Source organism: Balearica regulorum, chromosome 2 (assembly GCF_011004875.1).
Source record: "Balearica regulorum gibbericeps isolate bBalReg1 chromosome 2, bBalReg1.pri, whole genome shotgun sequence".
NCBI classification, from domain to species: Eukaryota; Metazoa; Chordata; class Aves; order Gruiformes; family Gruidae; genus Balearica; species Balearica regulorum.
The window spans coordinates 156,748,572-156,773,343 of NC_046185.1; the positions used below are offsets into that span (position 1 = coordinate 156,748,572).

General features: G+C 39.4%; 1 protein-coding gene across 6 annotated transcripts in view; it reads left to right on the forward strand.

Annotated features, from left to right (window-relative positions):
• Positions 1-24,772, forward strand: part of DIP2C (disco interacting protein 2 homolog C) — a 330,556-nt gene that overhangs the window by 263,975 nt on the left and 41,809 nt on the right. For all 6 annotated transcript variants that reach the window (XM_075746603.1, XM_075746605.1, XM_075746604.1 and 3 more), the window contains 8 exons: positions 25-226; positions 2,297-2,406; positions 3,200-3,280; positions 7,013-7,136; positions 8,922-9,043; positions 11,740-11,851; positions 11,971-12,080; positions 14,873-15,003. In XM_075746603.1, coding sequence (XP_075602718.1) covers positions 25-226; positions 2,297-2,406; positions 3,200-3,280; positions 7,013-7,136; positions 8,922-9,043; positions 11,740-11,851; positions 11,971-12,080; positions 14,873-15,003 — 992 coding nt within the window. The remainder of the gene's footprint in view (positions 1-24; positions 227-2,296; positions 2,407-3,199; positions 3,281-7,012; positions 7,137-8,921; positions 9,044-11,739; positions 11,852-11,970; positions 12,081-14,872; positions 15,004-24,772) is intronic.

A 24,772-nucleotide genomic window follows, 5' to 3' on the forward strand; every position in this document is an offset into this window, starting at 1 on the left:
AAATCAACTTCCTGCTTTTTTTAGGCTATTGACAGTATTCATCAAGTGGGAGTCTACTGCTTAGCACTCGTACCAGCAAACACACTTCCCAAGACGCCACTGGGAGGAATACACCTGTCAGAAACCAAGCAGCTCTTCTTGGAAGGATCACTGCATCCTTGTAATGTGCTGATGTGTCCCCACACATGCGTAACAAACCTGCCTAAACCAAGGCAAAAACAACCAGGTAAGATGAGTGAAGGCAAAGAGACCGTGACTTAATGCTGTGGCTTCGTGGTACTGTATGGAGCAAAATCAAGTAATTGTTAATGCAGGTGAGAATCAGCTTGATCAGCTGTTCCTGTTAAATATTCCAGGTGTGTTAAGGACATCATTGGTTTGGTAGGAGCTAGAAGTACCTTCACAAAGCCTGCAAGGAAAAATGCTCCAAAACCCAAGTTCAGTAAAGATTAAGACATTTTATTCACTCTACAACATACTGTGGAGACTGCACCTGGAGTTCTTTGTAAATTCCTGGTCAGTCGTGTTTAAAGAGGATGGACTGAGACTGAAACACAGAAAGATAAAATCTTGGCTTATTTGAAGGCTAAGTTTGTAAAGTAGAAATAGAGAGGAAGAGGACTGAGGACACTGAGTGTTGGAAGAGAAGCAAATACTTAAAAACGGGTCATGAATAAATTGAACCCAAGAATGAGGATAAAGGTTTTTACCTGAGTAGGGAGGTTCTGGGTTATTCTTACAGCAGGTATATTTGAGGGAAAACCCTAACTAGTTTTAAGATGGTTCTTAAGAAGTTCTGCCATGCTTCATGAAGAATATTGGATGAAATGGTACAGCAAGGCACTGACTCAAGAGACCGAGAAAGTCCTTGTAGACTGCTGAAGTCCAGACGCTAGTTACTCATGCCCAATGAACAAGCAAATTTTAGCAAATTTTTGACTTTGAATCCAATTCAGATTTTAGTACTCAGATTAATTTCAAGGATTTTGGATCTGTAGCCTCAGGCTTTAGACCTGAATACAGCTACATTAGACTAAGTGGCGTTACTTTCCACTTTGAAAACCAGCTTGGAATATGAAGTGCTTTTACCCTCTGAATCTCGAATATGGGGACTATCCCCCATGAATTAAGTGCAAGTTTGCCAAAACTGTCAGTTTGTTTCTTTTTTTAAAACCTTTGGACAAATGTTTCAGAAATCAAAACCATAATCTCAGTTTGCAGATACTGGGAATGTCAAAGGTTAACAGTGACTTCCACTAACATAACAAAAGCCATGAAGCCTTTAACTGCAGTGCTCACTTTGGTATTTCCTTGTTGCTGCTTTGCAAAGTAGTCACTGAATTAGGGTCAGTGCAGTGGAGATACTTATAGATATCTGTATACATTATGTATCACTGTGGTAAAAGCAATGCCAGGAACACAGAAACCAAACTGATAGCATCACATTTTCCCATTTTGCATAGTTGTGACATACCCAGAGGATATTACTTTCATCTTTTTTAAAGCATAGTCTGTAGATGTTGTTTGTTGTACGTTACCTGGTTACTTACACATCTTGTGTTTTGACACTTATACCACATACCATCACAGAGACAAAGCTTGGACATCATAGACTAGAAGTAAAGCCTGGTATCATTTGCAGTTGATCAGTAATCCATGCTGGAGGAGCGGAAAACAAAAGTTAACATGAGTATAAATGGTATCTGAGAGACAGGTATTTTTCCCTAATGGCAGCAAAAAACCATCAGTGAAATCCACTTCATGGAGAAGTGTCAGCCATGACATCTTCCTTTCTTCTAAAGTTAAATTATTTTTCTTCAGTCTCTACCTTGTGCTAAAGGGCTTGCATATATTTTATCATCTGCACCACCTGCCTTCCTGCGCCTTGTCACTTCATGTCTATAGCATTACAGAATTGCTAACAGAGATGCAGCTTAGCCCAGGGAACAGAAGAAATAGGAACATTGTCCCTGAAGCCTGGATACATCTCATCTGGTTTTAGGCACTTGAATGGACATGCCTGAATTAGGAACTGAGTTTTCCAAAGATTCCTGATATCATGTGGCTGTAGAGAGCCCATGCTAAATGGGCTCCTCACTTAGATATGTTTAGAGAGGATGAATCCAGGGCTATGTGTCTGCCAGCTACTTCTGGTCCATCAACCAAAGATGTGCTCAAGGTTTGGTGTTGTGGATAGCAATGAGGAAAATACCATGTAATGCAAAAAAAATAAAAAGAATTTTCATCCAGAAGCGAAAGATTTTTATTGCACTTAGCGCATTCTGCTTTATTCTAGAAATTGGCCCTGCCTCTGTGATGGTGGGGAACTTGGTCTCTGGAAAAAGAATTGCACAGGCCAGTGGTAGAGATTTGGGGCAAATAGAAGATAATGACCAAGCCAGAAAGGTAAGCTAAACTTTTCTGATATGGCTTATATATAGCTAGTTAGCATCAGGACACTTAGCAGTACATAGATTGTATTATTATTAATGCAAAATTTGTTGATGGCTTTTTTTAATTCATACTAAAATATTTCAGAACCCTTTTACAGATAAATATAAAATAGATGTGAAGAGGGATTGCTGCATTTCATTAGTATGGAATTCATTTTTTTAAATAATTTTACATGGAACAACAGAACAAACATATATGATGGAAAGTGTTCATGGGGCTTCTACCAGAAATCACTCTCTATTATATCTTTTTTACTAGTTCAAATGGAGTCCAGGGAATTTTGTTTGTGTGTATGGTCCTGACCTTATTTGTTGTTATTTTGATCCTGTAAAATTAAGTTGAAATTCAGCTCTTCTGGGGACTTATGTGAGTAATTAAATTGGAAAGTTCTAAGCTGTATAAATATTTCTGTATTTATAGTAAGAAAAAGAAACAAAGCTAAAAAATTGTGCTTAAATTCAGAGCGATCAGTAAGAACTGTTTTATTGCTTTGAAAGTATATGTAGTAATATATCATAATCCCAGCAGTGGCTTCACTTGCAGAGAGGCTGCTGCTACCATGCAAAAGCACTTTACTATAAATATGTGTGATGACAAGAGAATTAATTCATGTTTAGTGCTTCTGGGTATTGATGTAAAATGTAGCATATAAATAAGAAAGACATAGCTAAACTAGTAAAAATAGTTATCTGGGTTTTAAAGCCAAAAAGTTTAGTGTCTTGTCTCTTGCTCTGCTTTATTTTAGTTCCTCTTCCTCTCAGAAGTGTTGCAGTGGAGAGCTCAGACCACTCCCGACCATGTGCTTTACACTCTACTCAACTGCAGGGTAAGAAGCTCAGACCATTACTCTGGCGGGCAGCGGTATGGAAAATGGCACACCGGTATTTCAGCTGCACCTGGTTGTGCTGTGGCTGAACGCGACCTTTCTGTTTCTTTTCCCATTACTGCTCAGTTATACTTAATGTTCACTGAGGCAGAAAGGAAAAGAGAATAATCATTGCCAGTTGTCAAAATACAGATTGCTTTTGTATCAGACAGCACGCCTTAACACATTTCTCATTTCTTTTTCCACCACATGTATGTTGTGGGTGAGCTGACACTGCAAATTTATTTCAATACTGATCGTTTCTATACTGAGGAGTAGTATTTAATACTGCTCACCATCCTGATTTCCAATTTGAAAAGCACAGGCTTGGCAAAATCAAAGCATTTTCCCTAAATAAAACAACAATTGTTGGTTTTGAGACTGCACCATCTGGGCAAGGTATGAGAATGGGGAAAGGAGGTGAAGAGAAGAGGAGGGTATGTCCAGAGTCCAACCAGGTCTGCAGAGGATCACTAATAAATCTCACATGAGGTGCCAGCCTGGCACAGCATTTAATTGCTTATCAAAAATGAAATAATGCATGTCATGTAGTGCAGAACTTGGCTTTATTATGAGTGGGTGATTACAGACTTCCTAGATGATTGTAGATGACAAACCAATAATTCCCAAGACCACTGTAGAGAGTGAAAGTCTGATTTCAAATCATCCCACCACAGTACATCTAGACACATCTGTCAAAACTGGGAAACAGTGTCTGAGGGTCTCTGGGTGAGGAGGGGCCTGGAATAGTGCTCTTCCCCTGGGCCATCTGGAGTAGCTGGTGGTGTCTGAGCCCGTGTGGTCCTGACACAACTTGGATAGGTTCTTAAACCTCCAGTGATTTGTGAACCTCTGTGAAATGACCATGTACTGTATTTACAGGATACACTTCCCCAGCCCATATTACAGTGCCGGTACCAAAGTTCAGTTTGAGGCTACCAATAAGTCAGTAAATGACCTTTTTAAAATTCAGATTAATAGCTAATATTATGTGAACACGTGCAACTTGACAGATAATAGTGAAATAGTAATGAGTTGTCTGTGACAAAGTAGAAAACTTCAGAGGCAGTGCTGTTTATAGATCCGATATTACACCATTAAAATAGTGCATTGTTCTGTCCTGTAAATGAGGAGCATGGATGCTGTGAGAAGGAGACAGTGATATGTACTGTCCCATCTCCTCCACACAGGCTGTTGCTTTTGAGCTTTAAATAAAGCCAGACTTCCCATGCTGGCAGAAGGTTCAAACAGTGGGAGGGAAGGACACAATGTGCAAAACAAGGATTAACGAAGTAATTTATCATTCCATAGAAGTGAAAAATAGTTGAATTTTGAAATTCAGTTTCTCCATTTCTCTCAGCGTGGAGTATCTTATCATACGAAATTTGAGAGAGGGAATCCTTTATGGAGAGATTGAATGTTTTCTGGAAAGGAGGGACAGGTTTGGTGGGGTTTAGCCCAGGCAAGTTTTATTACCCATCTTGAATTTTAGTTCTGGTTTGTAACTTTTCCCTTTTTGTCTTCCTTGCACATTGTACACTTTGTTCTAAAACATCCCGGCGTCTTACAGTGGATGACTGATAAAAATCCACTGAGATTCGTGCTTTCCTGTAACCCAAGCTTTTTGAGCATTTGCAATATTTAAAAATTAGCGCAGTGCATTGTTTTTAGTGTGTGTCATGAAGGATTGCAAAACCTTTACATTGCAGGATACCTTGTATAAAAGACCCAAAGGGAATAGTTGCCTGGTGCTTGCCAATGATTCTTGTCCAACAACAGGATTCTCCTTTCCTGCACTTCATATAAACACCACCTTTCCACTGGTTTATGTGCAACAAGTGCCAGAAGTCTTTAATGTAAACAACTTTTGTGCAAATTTATGATTTGCAGCAATTCCCTTTATGTGTCAGTGGGGCCTGTGCTTCTATTGTATGTGGGGATATAAAGGGTCCTTCTTCCCGTGACTACGCAAACAGGCAAATTCTTGAAAGAAGGAACAAAGAGTTGAAGCACATTCCTACTGGCAGGTCTACAGTGACAATGACACCCACACCTCAGGTCACTTTGGCCGTATTTAGGGCTGGACAGATGGAAGCCTTCTTTAGACCAGCATCCATATAGTTGCATATGTCTTTAGAGGGAGCTTTCATAGTGAAATTATCTCCACATTGTTCAGAAGACTGATTAAAATTGCCTGAAGTGCATTTCAGTAAGTGTGGTTGCTGAAGATGGTGAAGAGGAATGCTAAGTCCTGACTTTGTCCATTTTATTTTCAGTTCAGTTGTCCTCTTCTTTAGCAGTTTATAATAAAGTTTGTAAATGCCAGGTGATGCCTGGTGACATACCACTACTTCCAGTGCTAGACCTTTACCAAACTGCTCTCTCCTCTGAAGCTTGTGGTAAATATATACTGTGGTGCTGTGGGGGATGCTGATAGTGGATAGAAACCAGCAATCAGACTAAATGCTTATTATTCCATGCCTTGTGAAAATAGAGTGTAAAGAATATTTCTTTAAAACAGTAGACCTTGCTTTCTCTCTTAATAAGGATAGTGATACAATATTTGTGATAGCATTGCATTGCATTTTTCATACATTGGTCTTTTTAAGTGTGTGTGTGTATATATATGTATATATTCTTAACTGGTTTTCCCACAATCTTTTCAGGCTCCCTATTTTTAAATGAAGTTAGTGCTTGTGATAGGTGCCAGGTATATCATAGCCATACTGGAGACTGAAATCCTCTTTTTCCACGGAACGGGTGCAGAAACAGAGGTGCAGCCCTTCCCATACTGCCCTGTCCCTTTATCTCATCCCAGACCTGGCCAGACCAGATCTAGCCACAGTCAGTCTGTCCTGCACGTTCATTTTTAGACTTCTCTTCTGAGGTGTCAGCTGTGGTAGTGAATTTTATGTATATATTTCTTTAAATGTGTATTTGTGTGTGTGCATATATACACACATACATATACTTAGGAAATGCAAGAACCATAACACACATCCAGTTTAAAACACTGTATCTGTTTGATAATTTTGGGTTAGCGCTATTTGAAGTGCTTCAAAAAGCCAAACTCTGTAGCATATTGTCACTTCGCCTTCTTTTTTCATGCTGACCAGAGTTACTCAAATTCGACAAATGCCCGCCTTTATTTCATTTATATGCATGTGCTTAGCTTTTGTTCCAGACTAATTCTTTTCCCCGTCGCAAAGTATTGTTTTCTTCTGTGTCTTTTGTCTCTTGTCTTTTAAAGTATTTCTGCTGTGCCATTTGGCTTCACTCCAGCGTGCAGACAATGAAGTGCAATTTTCAGGATTGCTGTCCACAGATTCTCCAGATTGCTGCAGAGACCATAGAGGCACTTTCCTGGCCATAGCAGGAATGCTGCCTGTGTAGCAAGGGAAATACAGGTTACATGGGCAGGATATTACCATACTACTGTACTCTCCTGGTTAGAGCAAAAACACTGTTGAGGGCAGAGGGTACAGAGAAAGGAAGAGAGAATGTTCCTCTGCTTTACAAACATCTTTTTTCTTCCAACTACGGTTTGGCGTAAGGCTGAAGGTTTCCGTATTTAAGTTGATTGCGTGACATATTGTGGCTGCACCTCATCCAATAACTTCTAAGGTGCAGAGGAAAATAGAGTTTCAGCACAGTGCATTATCTTCTGTGACATTTATCTTTCTTCCTGTGCAGGGAACAATAGCCAACTCACTAACATGTGTCCAGCTACATAAACGAGCCGAGAAGATAGCTGTCATGTTGATGGAAAGGGGACATTTACAAGATGGAGACCACGTGGCTTTGGTTTACCCACCAGGTAAAGAACTGCCATGTTCACTGCCTTGGTAGTCCTGAAAGTTTATCAAGATCCTTTAGAATGGTGCTGCATTGGTGGTGTTACCAACCTGTAAACCGTGTTAATTGGCAAAACACAAAATATTTGCCTTGTGTAACTTTCTTTAAACTTAACCAAACATACTTAAAAGAATTTCTCTTTGTGTATGCGCATAGATGTTATTTCTTTGGGTTCAGATTAAAATTAATCTGTGTTTCTAAAATCTGTCTCTTATAAGCAGTCAAATTTAATTGTTGCTTTTGTTTTAATTTGCTGGAAATACACTATTTTATGAGCACACAGTTCTGCTAAAATATTCCATCTGCTGAGTGTTCTTAGATTCATCTGTTGAATTCATAGAATCACAGAATGGTTTGGGTTGGAAGGGAACTCAGAGATCATCTAGTTCCAACCCCCCTGCCATGGGCAGGGACACCCTCTACTAGACCAGGTTGCCCAAAGCCCCATCCAACCTGGCCTTGAACACTTCCAGGGATGGGGCATCCACAGCTTCTCTGGGCAATTTCCTCTTGGAAGTGCTGAGGGTAAAGCAGCAATACCTAAGAAGTAATCCATGTTTTTTTAGAGTAAAAATATGATGAATAAATATATACAGATGATTAAGAAAGACCAAATTATAATCACTATTTTCTCTACAGATCTTTAACCTAGACAGCTCTCTGTGGCTTGGATTTTCATCCTTCGACATAAGGGCTTTTAAACTTATATTAACTGATACCATGTTTGACATTTGCTTGAAATTATTTCTGATCTAGTGCTGCTCTTTTATCTTTAGCATTTCATGTGTGTTGGTGAAGTAAACAGTCTGATTTAAGGTCTGTATTGTGATACTTAGTTTGTACGGGCTGCAAGATACTGGTTAAATCTTTGTAGTTTATAGGAGTAATTCCTCAACGGTTAAGATGAGAAAACCTTTTCCACAAAAAAACTCTAGTATTTTAAACTTAAGTTTTTATTTTGTGTATTTCACTTCCCATGAATAAAGCATTTTATTGAAGGAACAATAACCTACCAGTACTGCAGATCCTTTTGCACAGAAAGAATAAAACAGCCCCCATTGTCATCTTATCACAGCCTGTGCACAGCACCAGGGAGCTATCAAACAACAGTGTTCAAGGGATCTTTGGATAGCCTGAAGTTCGCTGTCCACAATCTGTCACCTGCAGTCAATATTGTTATAGAACAATACCTAATTTTATGTTAGAAGCAGGATTTCAAAATCATGACTCCCTTTTTTACTGTAAAATTTCAGGTAGATAAGTCAAAGCTGCATGTCTGAGGTTAAAAATTGCATGAGAAGGTATTTAATGAAACCTCCAGATGTTCTTTCTGCAGCTGATAGGAACAGGCATCATCCTACCTCATCCTTTTGCTGGGGCATCCCTGTTTTGCAGACTCTCATTTGTCTATAAATGTAAATTTAGGAAGATAATTAATCTGTAGAAATCAGTCTTTTTAACAGGGTAGTTCCTGATAATAAAAGTGGAGTTCACCTAAATGATGGTATCTGGCTGCAGCTTTGTGTGTCGCCTTTGGTTTTTCATGCTCAGAAGAACAGTACAATTGAAAGGATTCAGTGAAGCTGAACAAATACTGACAAGGGGCTGAAAAAGAAGTCTGTTAAAGGGCTTAGTCGCTCATTTAACCTTCTGAGTTGAGTTCCAAGTAATATTTATGCTGACATAGGTGTCTGTGATTACATTATTTGATTTTCAGGGGAGGATTTTTGTTTTGTTCTTCATGCAGGAATAGACCTGATTGCCGCATTTTATGGATGCCTGTATGCAGGCTGTGTGCCAATAACAGTTCGACCTCCACATCCTCAGAACATAGCTACCACGTTACCTACAGTGAAGATGATTGTGGAGGTGAGCAGACACCTGCAAGTGCACAAGTAGATTAAATGGACGATGGATTTGCATATCTTTAGGAATGGTAACTTGAGTGATGGTGTAGGTTGAAGAGTTGTATTCCTTCCAAACATTCAGAACTTCAGCGTGTTGCAGAGTCAACACTGCTTGACAGCACACAACCTTCTGACTTCCGCTGTCACATTTTGCCACAGTTATGCTACTCCTTTCAAGAAATATATTTGAAGTGCTTTCTTGTGTTTAGCTATATGCCAAGAATGGTAGGATTCCTCACCTGGCAACGCTACACTGAATATTGGGAAAAATCCCAATGGAAAGCTTAGCTTGACCTGATTGTGATTTGTGCTCACCTCTGTACGTCTAATTGTTTTGCAGTTTGAAGCAATTTCAAAGTTCTGTTGGGAAGATGTTGGTTAGAAATTTGTTTCATCCATAGAAGTGTTACTCAGACTTTTTCATTCAGTGCTTTCTTTTGGTAGTTTGGCTTTATCTAATAACGTTTAGTCTTTGTTGCATGTAAGTAACTGCATTGTGCTTGTTACTGAGGGAAATAAAATGGTTGCAAAGAGATAGCCTTTTACACCTGGCAGTTTCTAATCTATTGAAAGGAATTCTGAGTCTCTGCAAAACCAAGTTGAAACAAATGTGATTTTAGCATTTCTAATTATTGTTCATATTTTCGAGTAGTAAGTCTAGAGGTAGTTATAATTTGTGGCTTTCCTTATGACATCAGATGCCACAAAGTATCAGTAAAGGTATGAGAAATTGTCCTATTGTCATCAGAGTTCTCATTATTTAATATTTTGGCACTCACAGTTTTTAAACATCAGTTGTTAAAATTAGAGAAGTGATGTAAAATGTGTTATTTTGGTTTTCATTTGATGTTTAATAGCCCAACTAGATCTGTTTGGTTTCATGATGAAAAACTAGGACAGGTCTAAGCTGACTTGTAATCATCGTCCCTTCAATAGACTAACTTTAAATAAAATGTTTACATTTCTTAGCCATATTAATGCCAGTTTGACTTAAAAGCCTCTCAGCTCTGTTTTACACAAGATTTCTTTCATTTTGGAGAGGGATGACCTTGTAGAAATTAAAATATTGAGGCTCTTTCATTGCCAATGCAATCATCCAAATTTCCTGGTGTGATAGGGTCAAAGCCTTCTCTGACATGCTATATTGTCTACACAGCACCTTTTGAAGACAGCAAGAATAACTTCTGAGCAAAATTTGGCCTACATAATGATGAACTGGTAGTAGTAAAACATAACTGAACATTGGTGAGCCCTATCTCGAGCAGTTGCTAACCTGTAGCTAAGATGTCTTCTTCCTCCTTCCCACCATCCCTACCTGTTTACCTCCAACTTGCTATTCTCTGGGCATGGACATTCTGTATTTTAATGAATCTCCTGATCTTCAAGACAATACAATTCCTGAGAGGGCCAGTAACCACCAACTCTTGAAATTCCTTTTGTTTTATGGCTTCACTATGTCCCAGGTCAAGATTTTCATAGATTAAGATTAGCTATGTAAGAATTGCCTTGTCTTGCCATGACAGTGACATGATTGGATTGAGGGATGCTACCGTGGCTTCATTTGTCTTGACTTTTAGTTTGAAATATTTAGATTGTCCATACAGGGAAATCATGGCGTTAGAGGAAGTAAGTAGAGCTTGGGTGAGTGCTTGTATGCTCCTAATTTCCTCATGTGCTCTATAAAGTTGACCTCCATGAGATTACTGTCAACAGAAGCTGATCTTTTCTACTCAGTCATAAAATTTACTGTACATATGGTTACAGGTATCCTTAGGTTGAATGGTGGAAATTCAGTGTGCAATGAAATGTTTCAAATTCCTTAAAAAAAAAACAACCACCAATATTTGCACATATTCTCAAAGTGCGGGGAAAAGAAGAATGATGCTGCCTTTTCAGTTTTTCCCCTATACTATCTTCAGTGATTAACAGCATTCATATTTATGTTTGTCTGAACATTTCCTTAAGTATATTAACTTTTATAATCAGTAAGAAATATTCTGGTAGTTGCTACTTCTCAATTTTTAAAAATAGCAAATCTAAAAGGAGAATGCCTTCAGCATGTGTCATCTAAAATTCAGTGCAGATGGTATTTGCAGTAAACTCACCATTTCATTTCTTAGTACCACTTGCACAATTTCTGGTCTAGAGCTAGTTTTGCCGGTATCAGAATTGTTCCCAGTGGTTTATCACTAGCACAGGAACTGGAAATATATGGCTAACATAAAATCGACTTAAGGTAGTAAAATTATTCATATAAAGGTCAGGTTAGGTTTTGATTTATGTGAAAATATTGTTTATAAACCAAGATATATTACCATCACATGGGAAATGTTTTGGTCATAGTCTTCTGTACTGACATGCTGGGTTGATAACTGATAAAACGTGTTAGAAAAGTCACATTCTCACTATTAAGGTGCCTTTAGTTTCATTACAACACTCTTCTCAAAGTGCAATTTTTGTGTAATTTGTAAAACTCACATGACTTTGTCTGCTTTGTGAGCTGCATTTTTTGTGCATCTTTCCACCTCCTGATTTGGAAACGTAAGACTAATATACCTGTGTTCTGTTCTGGCAGAAAATAAATCATGGTCTTGCTCATTTTCATGGGAGAAATAATCAGTATCCCATTGCGTTATTATTTATTTCTTAAATTCCTAGGTGAGCCGCTCTGCCTGCTTAATGACTACACAATTAATATGTAAATTGTTACGGTCGCGAGAGGCAGCGGCAGCGGTGGATGTCAGAACATGGCCTCCGGTACTAGATACAGGTGAGTACTGAGGCTAGGGGAGCTCTGTGTTTTCTTTTATCATTGTATTTGTCAAACACTCAGAGGTGTCTCTCTCATGGGAGTAAGATACACACATTTTCTTTCTCTGTTTTCACTAGACGATTTGCCAAAGAAGCGGCCTGCACAGATCTACAAACCTTCTAACCCTGAAACGCTTGCTTACCTTGACTTCAGTGTCTCCACAACTGGCATGCTAGCAGGGGTAAAGGTAGGGACTTCTCATTAAAGCTGGCATTTCTGCTATCACGCCTGGCTGGCAGGTGGTACATTGGTCCTGATTTGTAACTCCTCTTGATTTTTGGTAATAGAAATTGAATTGCTTCCTCCCTTGCAGTCATTCTTTGATTCCATTAACATTAAATTGATTCTTCTGTACTCAGTACGGTACTGTGTGTGGCGAGTTTAGGCCCTCTCCTCCTCTTCGGACTAAAAATTTCATTCCAGTACCCCTGCGGATAGCCTGCTAACTTGTCTGCCTGAAGCACATCTAACTGACACATCTATTATTTCTACTTTATGAAGAAAATGAGACTCAGTCATCCTTTTTCTACTTGTTTCAGCATCCATTCATTGTTGCCTCATTATTGCAACTCAACTACTGGTTATTGTTTTTCAATATTCTCTTCATGCAGTTAAGGGAACTGCTACCGTCTGTGGTATATTCACCTGGTACAATAGTAGAGTAAGCAGCAAAAAATTCATCGATGGATTTGTTTGATGAGCTCAGGCATCCTGAGTTCTTTAAATCTCTATTCTGCCATTTTCTCCAACCCTCTACTCTAGCCACAGTTCATCAAAGCTGTTTTACTAGCTGCTAATTTACCTATTATTCCAGTGTTGGTTTCACCAACAAGCAGGCAGAGGTAAAATCATTCTCTTATTCTTACCTGTTACTTCCTTACTCCTATCTGTTCCGTATCCAAGGATTATGATTACTTCAGCAATCTCTGCTGATGTATCACACTTACAGCCTATATTGAATTCCTCATACTCTTTCACATCATCCATCTGTTTTCAGAAGCTGTCAGCATGCGTTATAAACAAAGCAAGCACCTTTTTTCCCCCAGTTTTCAGATGGAGAATTTGAAGCACAGAATAATGAAGTGACCAGCCTGAGGTTGACTGACGGTTAAATGACTGAGCTGGTTGATGGTCACACATTGTACATTCCTGGAAGATTCATTTCATCTAACTTTAAATAGCTACAGTGCCTACAGATGTGGACTAGTCATTGGGCTCCTCAATAATCAACAGAGAGAAGCAGGGGCTTTTAGGGTGTAATTTATCTGACTTATCTGAAACATCTATTTTTGAATGGGGTGAATATCACATAAGTCTTCATTTCTTCGAAAGGGAGCCTTAAATGATTGTTTCAGATGCAGTCATCCATATTAAATCAGGTCTGGATTCCACCTTATCAGACTTGCAGAAATGACTCCTGACTATGCAAAGTCAGTATTTGGAGAGCTTCAAAGATAGTCAAAGGCAGGGCAAGTCAGAAAACCTTTTCTTAATGTGGCTAAAGGGAAATCCAGATAAATCTGTCAAGGAATTCTTGATTAACTTCTCATATCTGGGTCACAAAGCCTCCAGATCACTGACTCAGCAGGTTTATGTAAACAGTTACCATCTGTTAGATCATCACTAGTGATTAATTAATTATAAAAGGATCATAAGAGGCCACAAGGCTTATATTCATAATGCAGTGGTGCTAAATTAAAAAAAATCACTAAACAATTTCTGTGGCTTCTAAAAAGTTGATAAATGTTTTGTAATCACTTTGGAAGAGGTAGATTCCACTTACGTTTACTCTCAACTTTTTCAATAGCTTGCACCCAGTATGGTGTAAAAATTCACGGAATAATACCACTTCTGGACCTATAGAGTTCAGTTTAATCCTGTGTGAAAAAGTGGTCTTGATTCAGCAGAGTAGAATTAATCTCTGAAAAATGCAGATGATCACTGTGTGGCCACCTGTTTTGAGCTGGTCCTTTTGCATCACTTGGAATATGTCCAGTCTCAGTTATGGCTCTCATTGGCAAGGGAGAAAAGGTCATTTCTGGAGCTTTATTCCCCTGTTTACCTTTAAATCAAATAAATTTTACCTTCCAAGTGCCTGTTCCCCTCTATTGACTCTAACAGTATATAAGGCAACTAGCTCAGTGTATGGCAGAGATCAAAGGTCAGATGAGTTAAATCCTGTCCAGGCTGTATTTCTAACATGGGTATCTTTCTTGTTATTAACAGAGAAGACAAAGATTAAAAGATGTAATTCTGTTCCCACTGTAGTTAGAACTTCTAAGCCAGGATGTGTGAGTGTGGGAAACATCCTCACTGGAAAAAAAAATCTGAAGAATTTACTTTTGGTCAGGTTTTTTGTTTCTACTTTCTGCTTGTTTTATCTCTGAGAGCTTTCTTACCAAGATTTTAAGAGCCTGTTTCTCAAGTAGGAGCTGGATAACTTGAAGACATTTTACAGAGCCTTTACTAAGTTTATTGGGGATCTTTATCACTGAATGTTTAGGTCCTTATAACCATTTTGCCTGCAAAATGCTCTTCAATTTAAAAAGTGCATTGGCATTTTTTATTTATTGTGTTAAGAAATATGTACTTAGAAATATGTTACTGATGTTCAAAAAAATACATTCAGATCATGCAGTCATTCATTCCTTTGTTCTTCCAGAAAGTTTAGTTTGTTATCATTAGCTTTGTATACAGCTTAGAGCACATCTTTAAACCACTCGCAGTTTTCTCCCTAAATCTCTTGAAACTTATCAGTCATTCTGTCTCCCCTCCCCTTTCACAGTTATTTGGATGCCCTCTTGAAGGAAAATTATGGTTTCTTAGATATAAATTACATGTGTGTTTACACTGAGCACAAAGTCAATATTTATTTGTTTTCTTTATCATGTAACTGATTTAAGCACTTACCGCAGTTTGGGAATGAGCCTTCCGAATGACATAGTTGATCATTTTCATTACTTTGCTGTTGTCTTTCAGATGTCTCATGCAGCCACTAGTGCCTTTTGTCGTTCTATTAAGCTGCAGTGTGAGCTTTACCCCTCCAGAGAAGTTGCTATCTGCTTGGACCCCTACTGTGGACTTGGGTTTGTCCTCTGGTGCCTCTGCAGGTGAGATTTCTCCTCATGCTTTTGAAATACCGTTTCCATTATGCTGTAACACAACAAACCGGATGATGTGAGTGATAAAAGGATGGGAAGAACAGACAATACCTCTGGGACTGACATAGGCAATTGGAATTGCTGGAAGATGTATGGAGAGTGCTGTACAGAGAATATGCTTTGTTTGAGCAGGGCATGGCCATAGGTATTTAGACTTACGAGTGCAGAGCATCAGCATGGCTGCTCATTGACCTCCTGCTGTCTTACCGCTGCCTCTGCAGAGTCCAGCTAGTTTTATTTGATGAGGGCAGCGCTCTACCAATATTACCTTAAGGAAGTGGTTTCCTGGTGTCCTCTTTTTCATTCTGTAATCTGAAAGCACGAGTAGATACCAGGGACTTCCTCATTTGTGGGACTTATGGATATGATTTTTGCAGAAACGTGGAAGTGTCTTTTCTTGCAGAAGGTTACTTCTAGGGCAGTAGCAAAGCTATCAGAAAAAAAACATTTCTAGTGAAATGTGAATCAGCTTTTTTTGTTAATAAGAAGTTTAGAAATTTAACAATTCTGTCAATCTCTATACTCCAGGGAAGTTACAGTTCAGCACTGAAAGCAGTTCCATCGATTTTTTTCTTTCTTTTTTTTTTTTTTTAACTTCACTGGGTTGATGTAGAGGCAAAGGGAAACAGCTATGGGAGTGTTAATGGAGCACATTTTTATGAAGACATCTTAGAGTCACAGAAGTCTAACATTTTTGCTTACTCCGTAGAAAGTTCTTTGGTGTTAACAGTACTGCTATTTTTAGTTACTAAAATGAAGATAATCCAGGGCAATAAAAATACTCTGGATAAACTTTTTACCAATTTACTAAATACCTGAAGGAAGCACTATTTGATAACAACTGCAAAAATTTGTTTTCAGCAAGTACTGTTTCTGTAAAAGTAGGCTATTGGCCTGTTTTGTTGCTCTTTTAAAATACATGTTGTTAAATATTAAATGGGTCAAACATTAACAGTATTATCATATTCATTCTTGATCAGTCTTTCTTGATTTAAACTATACTTGCCCTAATAGTATTCCAGATTTTACATAGGGATTAGAGATTTCTGTTTTGAAAAATCATTTTTTCAACATCTTATTTCCCCAACACAAAAATAAAAATATTGAGGTTGCAAAAAACCACAGAAAAACCTTTCAGAAATTTTGAGATTTTAATTAAATCACTCTTAAATTTTTAAAATGTTGATTTTTTAAGTCAGTTGAATATTTCTTGTATAGAGTCACATGTTCCAGCATGCCCTGATGCCAGCACTGTTCTCTGCAGGGGGCTAAGCCAAATCTGCCATGATGCATTCAGTGAGTCCAAATCTGCCATGATGCATTCAGAGAGTCAGCAGAGCAATGTAGGAGAGTTCTGCTACAGAGTGAATTATTGTATGGGATAACGCTGGGACATGGAGCATCCGCAAATAACTTCTATGCAACATCATTATAAAGCCATAAAATACAGATGAATGTTGACCTGTCCAAAACCTAGGTAATTTCTGTTGCCCATGACTCTCCTGAAAGCAGAAACTTTTGTTTCTTCCAGAAGCATATTTGCAACAAATAAGCATTTGCTGCCCCTAGGTCCTTCCCAGTACTGATAGTATTCAGCCTTTTAGGAGAAGATTGTTTATGACTGGCAAGTGAATAAGAGAGCAAGCTTTTGGGAGAAAACAATCAAGGTCTGTGCCCCTCTGTAGCTTATAGACGGAATAGAAAATGTTATACCATTTTCAAAGAAGAGAAAGGAAACGAGGGAGTTGAAGGAACTGAGATCAGGCCAGCAACACTCTAATCTTATGAACCGTCGTGTCAATCTCTTCTTTGCCACTGATCTCGTGTTCTATAAAACGAGAAAAATTGGAGGCTGCTAGAATTGCGACTGTCATTTAGAGAAAGCTGACATCAGATACAGCTTCATTAATTCCACTTACAAACTTAATTTCCATTTCATTACTATTTTAGAAATGAGTATTATTTGATGTGATGATAGCAAAAAATACATCCTGGAGGTTATTAGACTCTTACTCTTCATAACTTAAAACTTTGCAACTTTGCATTTTACTCTTTGTAGTTTAGCATACCCAAATCCTCCCCAACATTTTACAACCCAGATTTCTACCTCAGAGGATTCTGCTTAAATTTATGTTTCTCTGTCATCACTCCCATTAACTAAATTAATACTTCCAATGGCATATGGAAATGAAGTTAGATCTTCAATTTTTGATCAGCTAGGGGGTTTTGAGAGTTAAATAGGAACTGTTCATTTTAGGGGCCCAGCAGGGAGAAGGCAACCTCCTGTGCTGGGTGCAGTTAAAATGACAAGTACATTTTAATCCCTTTATTAACTAGACCAAAGGAGGCATTGAAAGAAAAACTAACCTTGTATCCCTGTTGTAGGTGCTTAGACGTTGTGCTGGGCTGCTCCACTGTGGTGCCCCAGAATGCCCCATTCTGTGAGGTCAAAGCTACTTAGGAAAGCTGCTGGAGCATGGAGCCAGCCCTTTGGTAAGTTTGGAATATATTGCATAGTTTTGCAAAGTTTTTATTTTTTTTAATTTATTATTTTATGGCCTAAAGGGTATAAAATAATAAAGAAAAGAAACCTTGCAAAGCAGAGCAATACATTTAAAAAAAAAAGGGATTTATCACGTTCCCTCTAAACCGGCTGCATGCTCCAGCAGGGTTTCCTTGGAACCTTTGTCATTGAACAGCACGTCCTGGTTGTGGCAGTGGTCATCAGCATCATGTGAGTTCACAAACCTCAAACTTCCTAATTTATAACAGGTTCTTACTAATGACTCAATAAAAGAATACATTGTTTTTGTGGTTTTTATAATTCATTTATCCATTCTGAGAGGGTTATCCTAGTATTCTACCTTGCATTGCGTTACATTTTAAAATGTATTACATTCTTTAAAAGAAAAGAAAATTAAGTGTCCTCCAATGTAAAAAAAAAAGCCAATACTAAATCCCACTGTTCAAAAATGCTTCCTGAAATTAAGATGTCCCTATCTTAGTGCTGCTCACTGTGGGGCAGAATAGAGAATTCTATAGTTCATTAGTGAGGATTCACTTAACTCATAGTTGCTGAGCGATGCAATAGAATAAGAATTTTCCCTCCATTTTAGCCCAGCTAAGCCAACCCACATTGCAGTTCTACTTTTACTTCTGGAAGATAGAAATGTCCTTGCTGAAATTAAAATTAAGTACATTAATAATTTTAAATAAATTTTATATATGTTCCCAGAAGCTGAGATTGTAGTAGTGCAAGTCAGTAAGAATCAGACTGGACCAGAGGAACTGAATTTTCTGGTCCACAGTGGCCATGTAATAAATAGCGTGAATGCTATAAAATGGTTGTGGGAAGGATTTCCAGGTGAGGTGCAGTGAAGTGGCTTTCTCCTGTCCTGCTCCTGCTGTCTCTGTTCCGTAGCCACAAACTGAAGTCCCCAGTGATGCTGCTGAGTAGCTTCTGCAGCAAGAGACTGCAAGGTTTCTCGTTAAGCAAACAAGTGGAACTGTGCAAGAAGTAAGAAAGGAATTTCAGCATTAGCATGAGAACTGCATTGTAGAAAACTTCAGTGTGCTAGGACTCATTAATTATTGTTAGGATCTTTTATGTTAACTTGAAGATACCTGGCAGGCATGAGCATTTCACCCAATTTCCAGCCCATTTATAGCAAAATCAAGGCAAGATTGCATAAAGAAGCCTAAATGCCACCTCAGAAAAGGATAATTCTGACATGGAAAGCAAAGGATATGAACATAACCAATTTTTAAATCTTGATCACCTGCTTTAAGTATTTTGATAAAGGGATTTTGTGTTGAAATGTCCTTAAGCACCCCAAGTTCAAGTTGTGTCAGGCTGGGCAGAGAATGGATTGAGAGCAGCCCTGAGGAGAAGGACTTGGGGGTGTTGGTGGATGAGAAGCTCAACATGACCCAACAAAGTGCTCTTGCAGCCCAGAAAGCCAACGGTGTGCTGGGCTGCATCAAAAGAAGAGTGACCAGCAGGTCAAGGGAGGGGATTCTGCCCCTCTGCTCCACTCTTGTGAGACCCCTGGAGTACTGCATCCAGCTCTGGGGGCCCCAGTACAAGAAAGATACAAAGCTGTTGGAGCAAGTCCAGGGGAGGGCCACGAAGCTGATCAGAGGGCTAGAGCACCTCTCCTATGGGGACAGGCTGAGAGAGTTGGGGTTGTTCAGCCTGGAGAAGAGAAGGCTCCCGGGAGACCTTATAGCAGCCTGCCAGTACCTAAAGGGGCCTACAGGAGAGCTGGAGAGGGACTGTTTACAAGGGCATGGAATGACAGGACAAGGGGGAATGGGTTTAAGCTGAAGGAGGTTAGATTTAGATGAGATATTAGGAAGATATTCTTCTCTGTGAGGGTGGTGAGGCACTGGAACAGGTTGCCCAGAGAGGTTGTGGATGCCCCATCCCTGGAAGTGTTCAAGGCCAGGTTGGATGGGGCTTTGGGCAACCTGGTCTAGTGGAGGGTGTCCCTGCCCATGGCAGGGGGGTTGGAACTAGATGGTCTTTGAGGTCCCTTCCAATCCAAACCAATCTATGATTCTATGAAGTTCCACCAAGTCACTGTTGAATTCCCACTCCTGCTGCTGCCAGGTGATGTGTTTGTGCTCAGGAGCAGTCAACACATGCTTCCCAGTGAGAAGTTACACATCAGTTCAGAAGTGCCGAGGAGCAACCTGGAGCCATGTTAGAAAAGTTCCCTTGTGAGGCTCAGAGATTGCTGAAACATGTCTCTGAAAGGGGAGGCTAAAGCCTTTTGAAGACTTACGGGCATCTGATTGGGGTACCAATGCCAGAGCTTGAGTTAAAGCAGAGTGCTGGCTTATGGCACCGCTCTCACCAGCTCCCAGTACTCTGATGTGGAAGTTGTAAAGACTGGACCCATTCTTAGCACCAGCAGCCTATCAAGATTTATGGGTGAGATCTTTTCCTTTCTGGGAAAATCTACGTGCCCTACACAATGATCCCTTTTGCTGTACATTAAACTTCTCTCCAGTACTGATTGCTTATCTGCTTACCGTGTGCAGTCATCCTGCTAGTGTGCTGTATGCCATCTGGGCGTCTTTGGACTCTGCAGGTGGTGGGAGGTCCTTTACTTGTTATCCAAAAGCCCCCTTTTTTGTGCATGTACTGGGTCTCCAGAACTGAAGATTTAATTTTGGCCCAATTGGTCTTATGAAGCCTCGATCAGACATATGCCCAAACACTCTTCTGTGGTCTGTACCATCTTTCCTACAAGCTCTGGTCCAGATGATTGTGAAGGCTTTTGCCTAGACCCGTTCAGGTTCCCTCAATGTGCAGACTCTTTTCACAGACTTTGAATCACGAGCATGGCAACTCAATTATGTCGTGCTCTACCAAATGCCCGATACCTGTCACTCATCACCATATGCCAGATATCATCTGTAGAAATGCAGAAACTAAATGCATATACTTACAAGACTCAGCAGTACCTACCTGCCTCCTGAGTTAAGTGGGAAATCAGCTCATATCACCTCAGGACACCAGAAGTGAGGGCAGTGGCGGGTCAGTAGCCTGCCAGAATGCAATTGCAAATTGGAATTGCCATTTGTCAGCATTTATTGCCCTGCTGAAAATTCTGTAACTATAATAAAACCTCAGACTTTACTGTTAATCTGCCTCAGCACAACATGGGGTAAATCTTTGATTCAGTGGAACAGTTAATTGCCAAGATGTCCTTCCAGGTATCTCCATATGCTGCCAAAACAGCCTGCCAGGCAGTGGAACCGGTGGTGTGATCAGATGGCATTGTCATACCAAAATACATCCCGGTGCATTTAGCTGGAGTATTCCTGTCCTTGGGCAGCCCTTGCTTAGTGCAGGCAGACAAGGCTCTTCACTTACTGCCAAAATCCAAGACTTTGTCCACCATGTGAAAACTTTTTTTTTTCCTAGATTGCTTTGCAGAGCCCTAAAGGAAGACAGCATTTCTAAAAGGTGATCTCCCACCTCAGCTACCACTGCATTTCACTCTGCGTCTGCATCCCAAAAGTCATTGTGACAAGATGATGCAGGGATGCTCTACAGTCACTCTCCTTTTTTGTCTTCTTTTTTGCCTACTCCTTTTGCATTTTCTAAAAATGGAGAGACTGAAAAAGAGATGTCCAGGTCTGTTAGGTAGTCTCTGCAGTTCTGCACTGTGTCTACTCCTGTTATAAGACTTACATCAAGAAACGAAGTTACTTTTTTGACAACAGATTTCTACAGCATTGGAAGAAACAATCTTGTTTCAATTCCTTCCAAGTATTTCTGTAACTAAATTCTTGCACCTACTCCAATATATCATATATTGTTGCAATTTCAGAATGGTAATTCTTGCTTCCACAATTTATATTTTAACCCTCAACTTTTCATAATATCCCATCTGATTCCCCCTAATGCCACAGAGTTCACCACAATTCTGTTATTTTCAGTATGAGAATAGCAAAGCTGACAGCTTAACCATGTCTTGATGACTATTGCATTTCAAGGTGAGATGGAACTGTCTGTTTGTTCAGTGTCTCAGTTTCAGGATTAACTTTAATGTACCATACCTAGATGCACCTACCATACCTCTCTACCATACCTTGAATTACATAGAGGCAGCATTGACAGAACTACCTATAGGTTTGGAACCCTATCTAGCCTTACCCAGCATCTCCAAAGCAGTCTTCCACAACTGCAGTCTGTTCAAGCGCATGGTCCTCAGCTTGATTGTTGACATCCGTACTAAGCAAACACCCTCTAACATCTCACAGTGATTTGAAGCAACTGAAGTGGTAGAAATGTTTCAACCAGCTCTACAAGGGAGTATCTCTTTTGTTGTCAGCTTCTCTCAACCAAAACATTGGTGACGTACAGCTTCTCAAGGGTTAACATGGAAGTAAAAAGTCTGTGACTTTTCAAGGATATGTGGCTACCAGGAACGTTTTGTTGCTTGGAGTCATTAACAAAACCCACATGATGTTTTGTGAGATTGATTCAGGGAGGTGAGCCAAGTTATGACTGACATCATGATGGCCAGGTGCTGCATAAACCACTTCAGCTGTGAAACTGGCACGTTCACCCCAGAAATATTTCTTTGTAGTTCTTCTCCCAGCTCCACCAACTGCTCTAGCAAATTAGATGGTATGCATGGGTTATTAAGTCACAGCTCAGTAGGCGAAGCCTGTGTTGGTCATCAAGTTTCCAGACGAGGTATCATCTTTCTGTAGGTTTATGTACTGTAAACAGGAGCAGCACATGTCTGAGGTTCTCCACCACAGAAAGTTTCCTTCTTTCTAGATATTTCCTGATGCAGTTTAATTCTGAATTCCTCAGTATTTCTGAGGGATTAGAAAACTCAGAAAAGGTACTGGCAACATCTTCATTTATTTCTGTCTAATCAGAGTGATTTTTTTAGTCCAAGTCTGATCATAAGAGTGTTTGTTTCCCTCAGTCTGGAGAGGATGAGGTTATTTTGCATCCAAATCCTCATGCTTTGCTGCATGGCTGTCGGTGGGAGGTTAAGAGCAAACAAAAGTATCTTTCTTACTTGTCCAGCAAAAGTTGATCAAGAGATGGAGTCAGTTTACCCCCAATCATTAGTATTGCTGAGGGGGAAAATATTTGTCTTTGGTCCACCATTTTGGACTATTTCCAGGTAAAGTGCTCTTGGAATCAATTTTCTGTTCTACTGAAAGCAATGCAGCTTTTTTGCCTGCTGTATTACTGTGGAGTTTGTGTGGGCACTTTTCAGTACAGGGATAAAGTTCATTCTTTTGATTTTGATTTTTTTGGGGGATGTTCTGCCCCATTGAAGAAGTGGCACTTAAGGGATCTTAATGTGGTTCTGAGTCATAATTCTCCCACATTTGACCTCCTGGCAGCTTATTTATTATTGTGCAGATTTTTTTTTTTCTCCTGATATTGGTTGCATCAAGTAGAGTTGTTCAGGGATGGGGGGAAGGGTTTGATGCTGAATCTCTGTATACCAGATTCATCCCAGGTTCTTACTTGAGTGGTTGCAGCTTACTGTTTGTAAGAATTATTTATTTACCAGACAGATAACACACCTTGATTGTTAACCTTAAATTTGTGTAGAACTAAAACTTTTCAGTCTTCTCTGAAAAACTTAATAGAATTGGCTGAGAAAGAAAGAGTGAAGTAATATTTATAGTAAAAACTGTTACTACTCCCTAGCTGGGTTTGATCTGTCACTTGAGCTCAGGGCATACTCCTTTCAGGCTTGGGTAACTTTGCCAACATCTCTTTTCACATGTTTATGAAGCACATGCTCAAGGTTCAGTCATACTTTATTCTGATGCCATAAAAGCAACATAAAAGCATAACGCTTCATTTGACCGTTCTGTGCTATAGTCGTTATGTCAACCGTATCCGAGAACACATCGCCTCGTGGCAAGTCACTGATCATGAATCATCAGGAGTAGCGTAAATGTAGACAAGCAATCAAAGATAAAATTTTTACTGTATGATAAATGAAATTATTTGAACTGTAGTTCATACATATTCCATGACATCCTCTGGCTCATACTCCAGCAGAGACCTAAAATGTTTGGATTATTAACTGCCATTGTGGCTGGACTTGTGCACCTTTTGTGCCTTTATCATACTAAGTACAGACATCCAGGTCATACAAACCTTGTTCTAAATTGCACAGATTTGAAAGCTCTCTCATCCGGGTTTGGGGGGAGTAGGGCCACTCACTCACCAAGGAGGGAAGCTGTGTGAGCAGCGCATCTTCAGGAATTGCAAAGGTGTATATCTTTTTCCTCGTGTCAAATGTTACAGAGATGCTCATATTCCTGAAAATAAAGTTCTATTTTGTGCCTTACCTCAGGCACTTGGATTTGAAAACGTCAGCTTTACTTTACCAAGCTGGCATTTCAAGTTTTCAAGTCACAAATGAATCTCTCATGTGCATCATAAATCTCTGGGGCTTTATGGTCCTTTCTCAGAGCTTATATGATTTGGGGGTTTTATGCTATGACCATTCTGATTTGAAATATCTATGAATCACAAATTAAGATGTGAGGGGGACTGTAAAATTGATGGTAAATCTGCCTGTCTGAGATGAGTGAACAACATAGGACCCATGGGAAGTAAAGACATCAAATTGGGAATATTTTTTTCCCTTGGGGAGACTCTTGGGTACCAGAGAAATTAGCTCTGACATAAGTGTTTCCTTCAGGGACCCTGATAAGTGTCTTTTCTCAATACTTATGCTTACTGGGTATCCAGTAAATGAGATGTAGTATATTTGGGTTTTAAAAGTTCATAAAACTTTTGCCAAAGAAATTTAAAGCCACAAGGATTGTTAAATTGGGGCCAGATTTACTCCCTTGAAAATGATTGCAAAACTCTTGCTTGCCTCAGCAGGAGAGAGGTTATTTCCATATTAAGCAATCAAGCACTCTTTTAATCAAGGTATCTTAAAATGGCAATTATTCAATCTTAATTATTTGTCAGCAACACATAATTTTTGTTGATATTATAATACTGTTTATTAGCACCATTAATAACTGAGCTATTTTGCCCTCTTTGGTACAGTTCTAACAGCAAAGTCCATGGGCATTTTGAGTAAATTAGTATTTTAGGAGCATGTTCTGCCTGCATTCCTTGTGATTCCTCACAGACTCTGAAAGTGTAGCAAAAAACAGAGTTAAACTTCTTCTGGAGCTGTAGAGCACTGTTAAAACA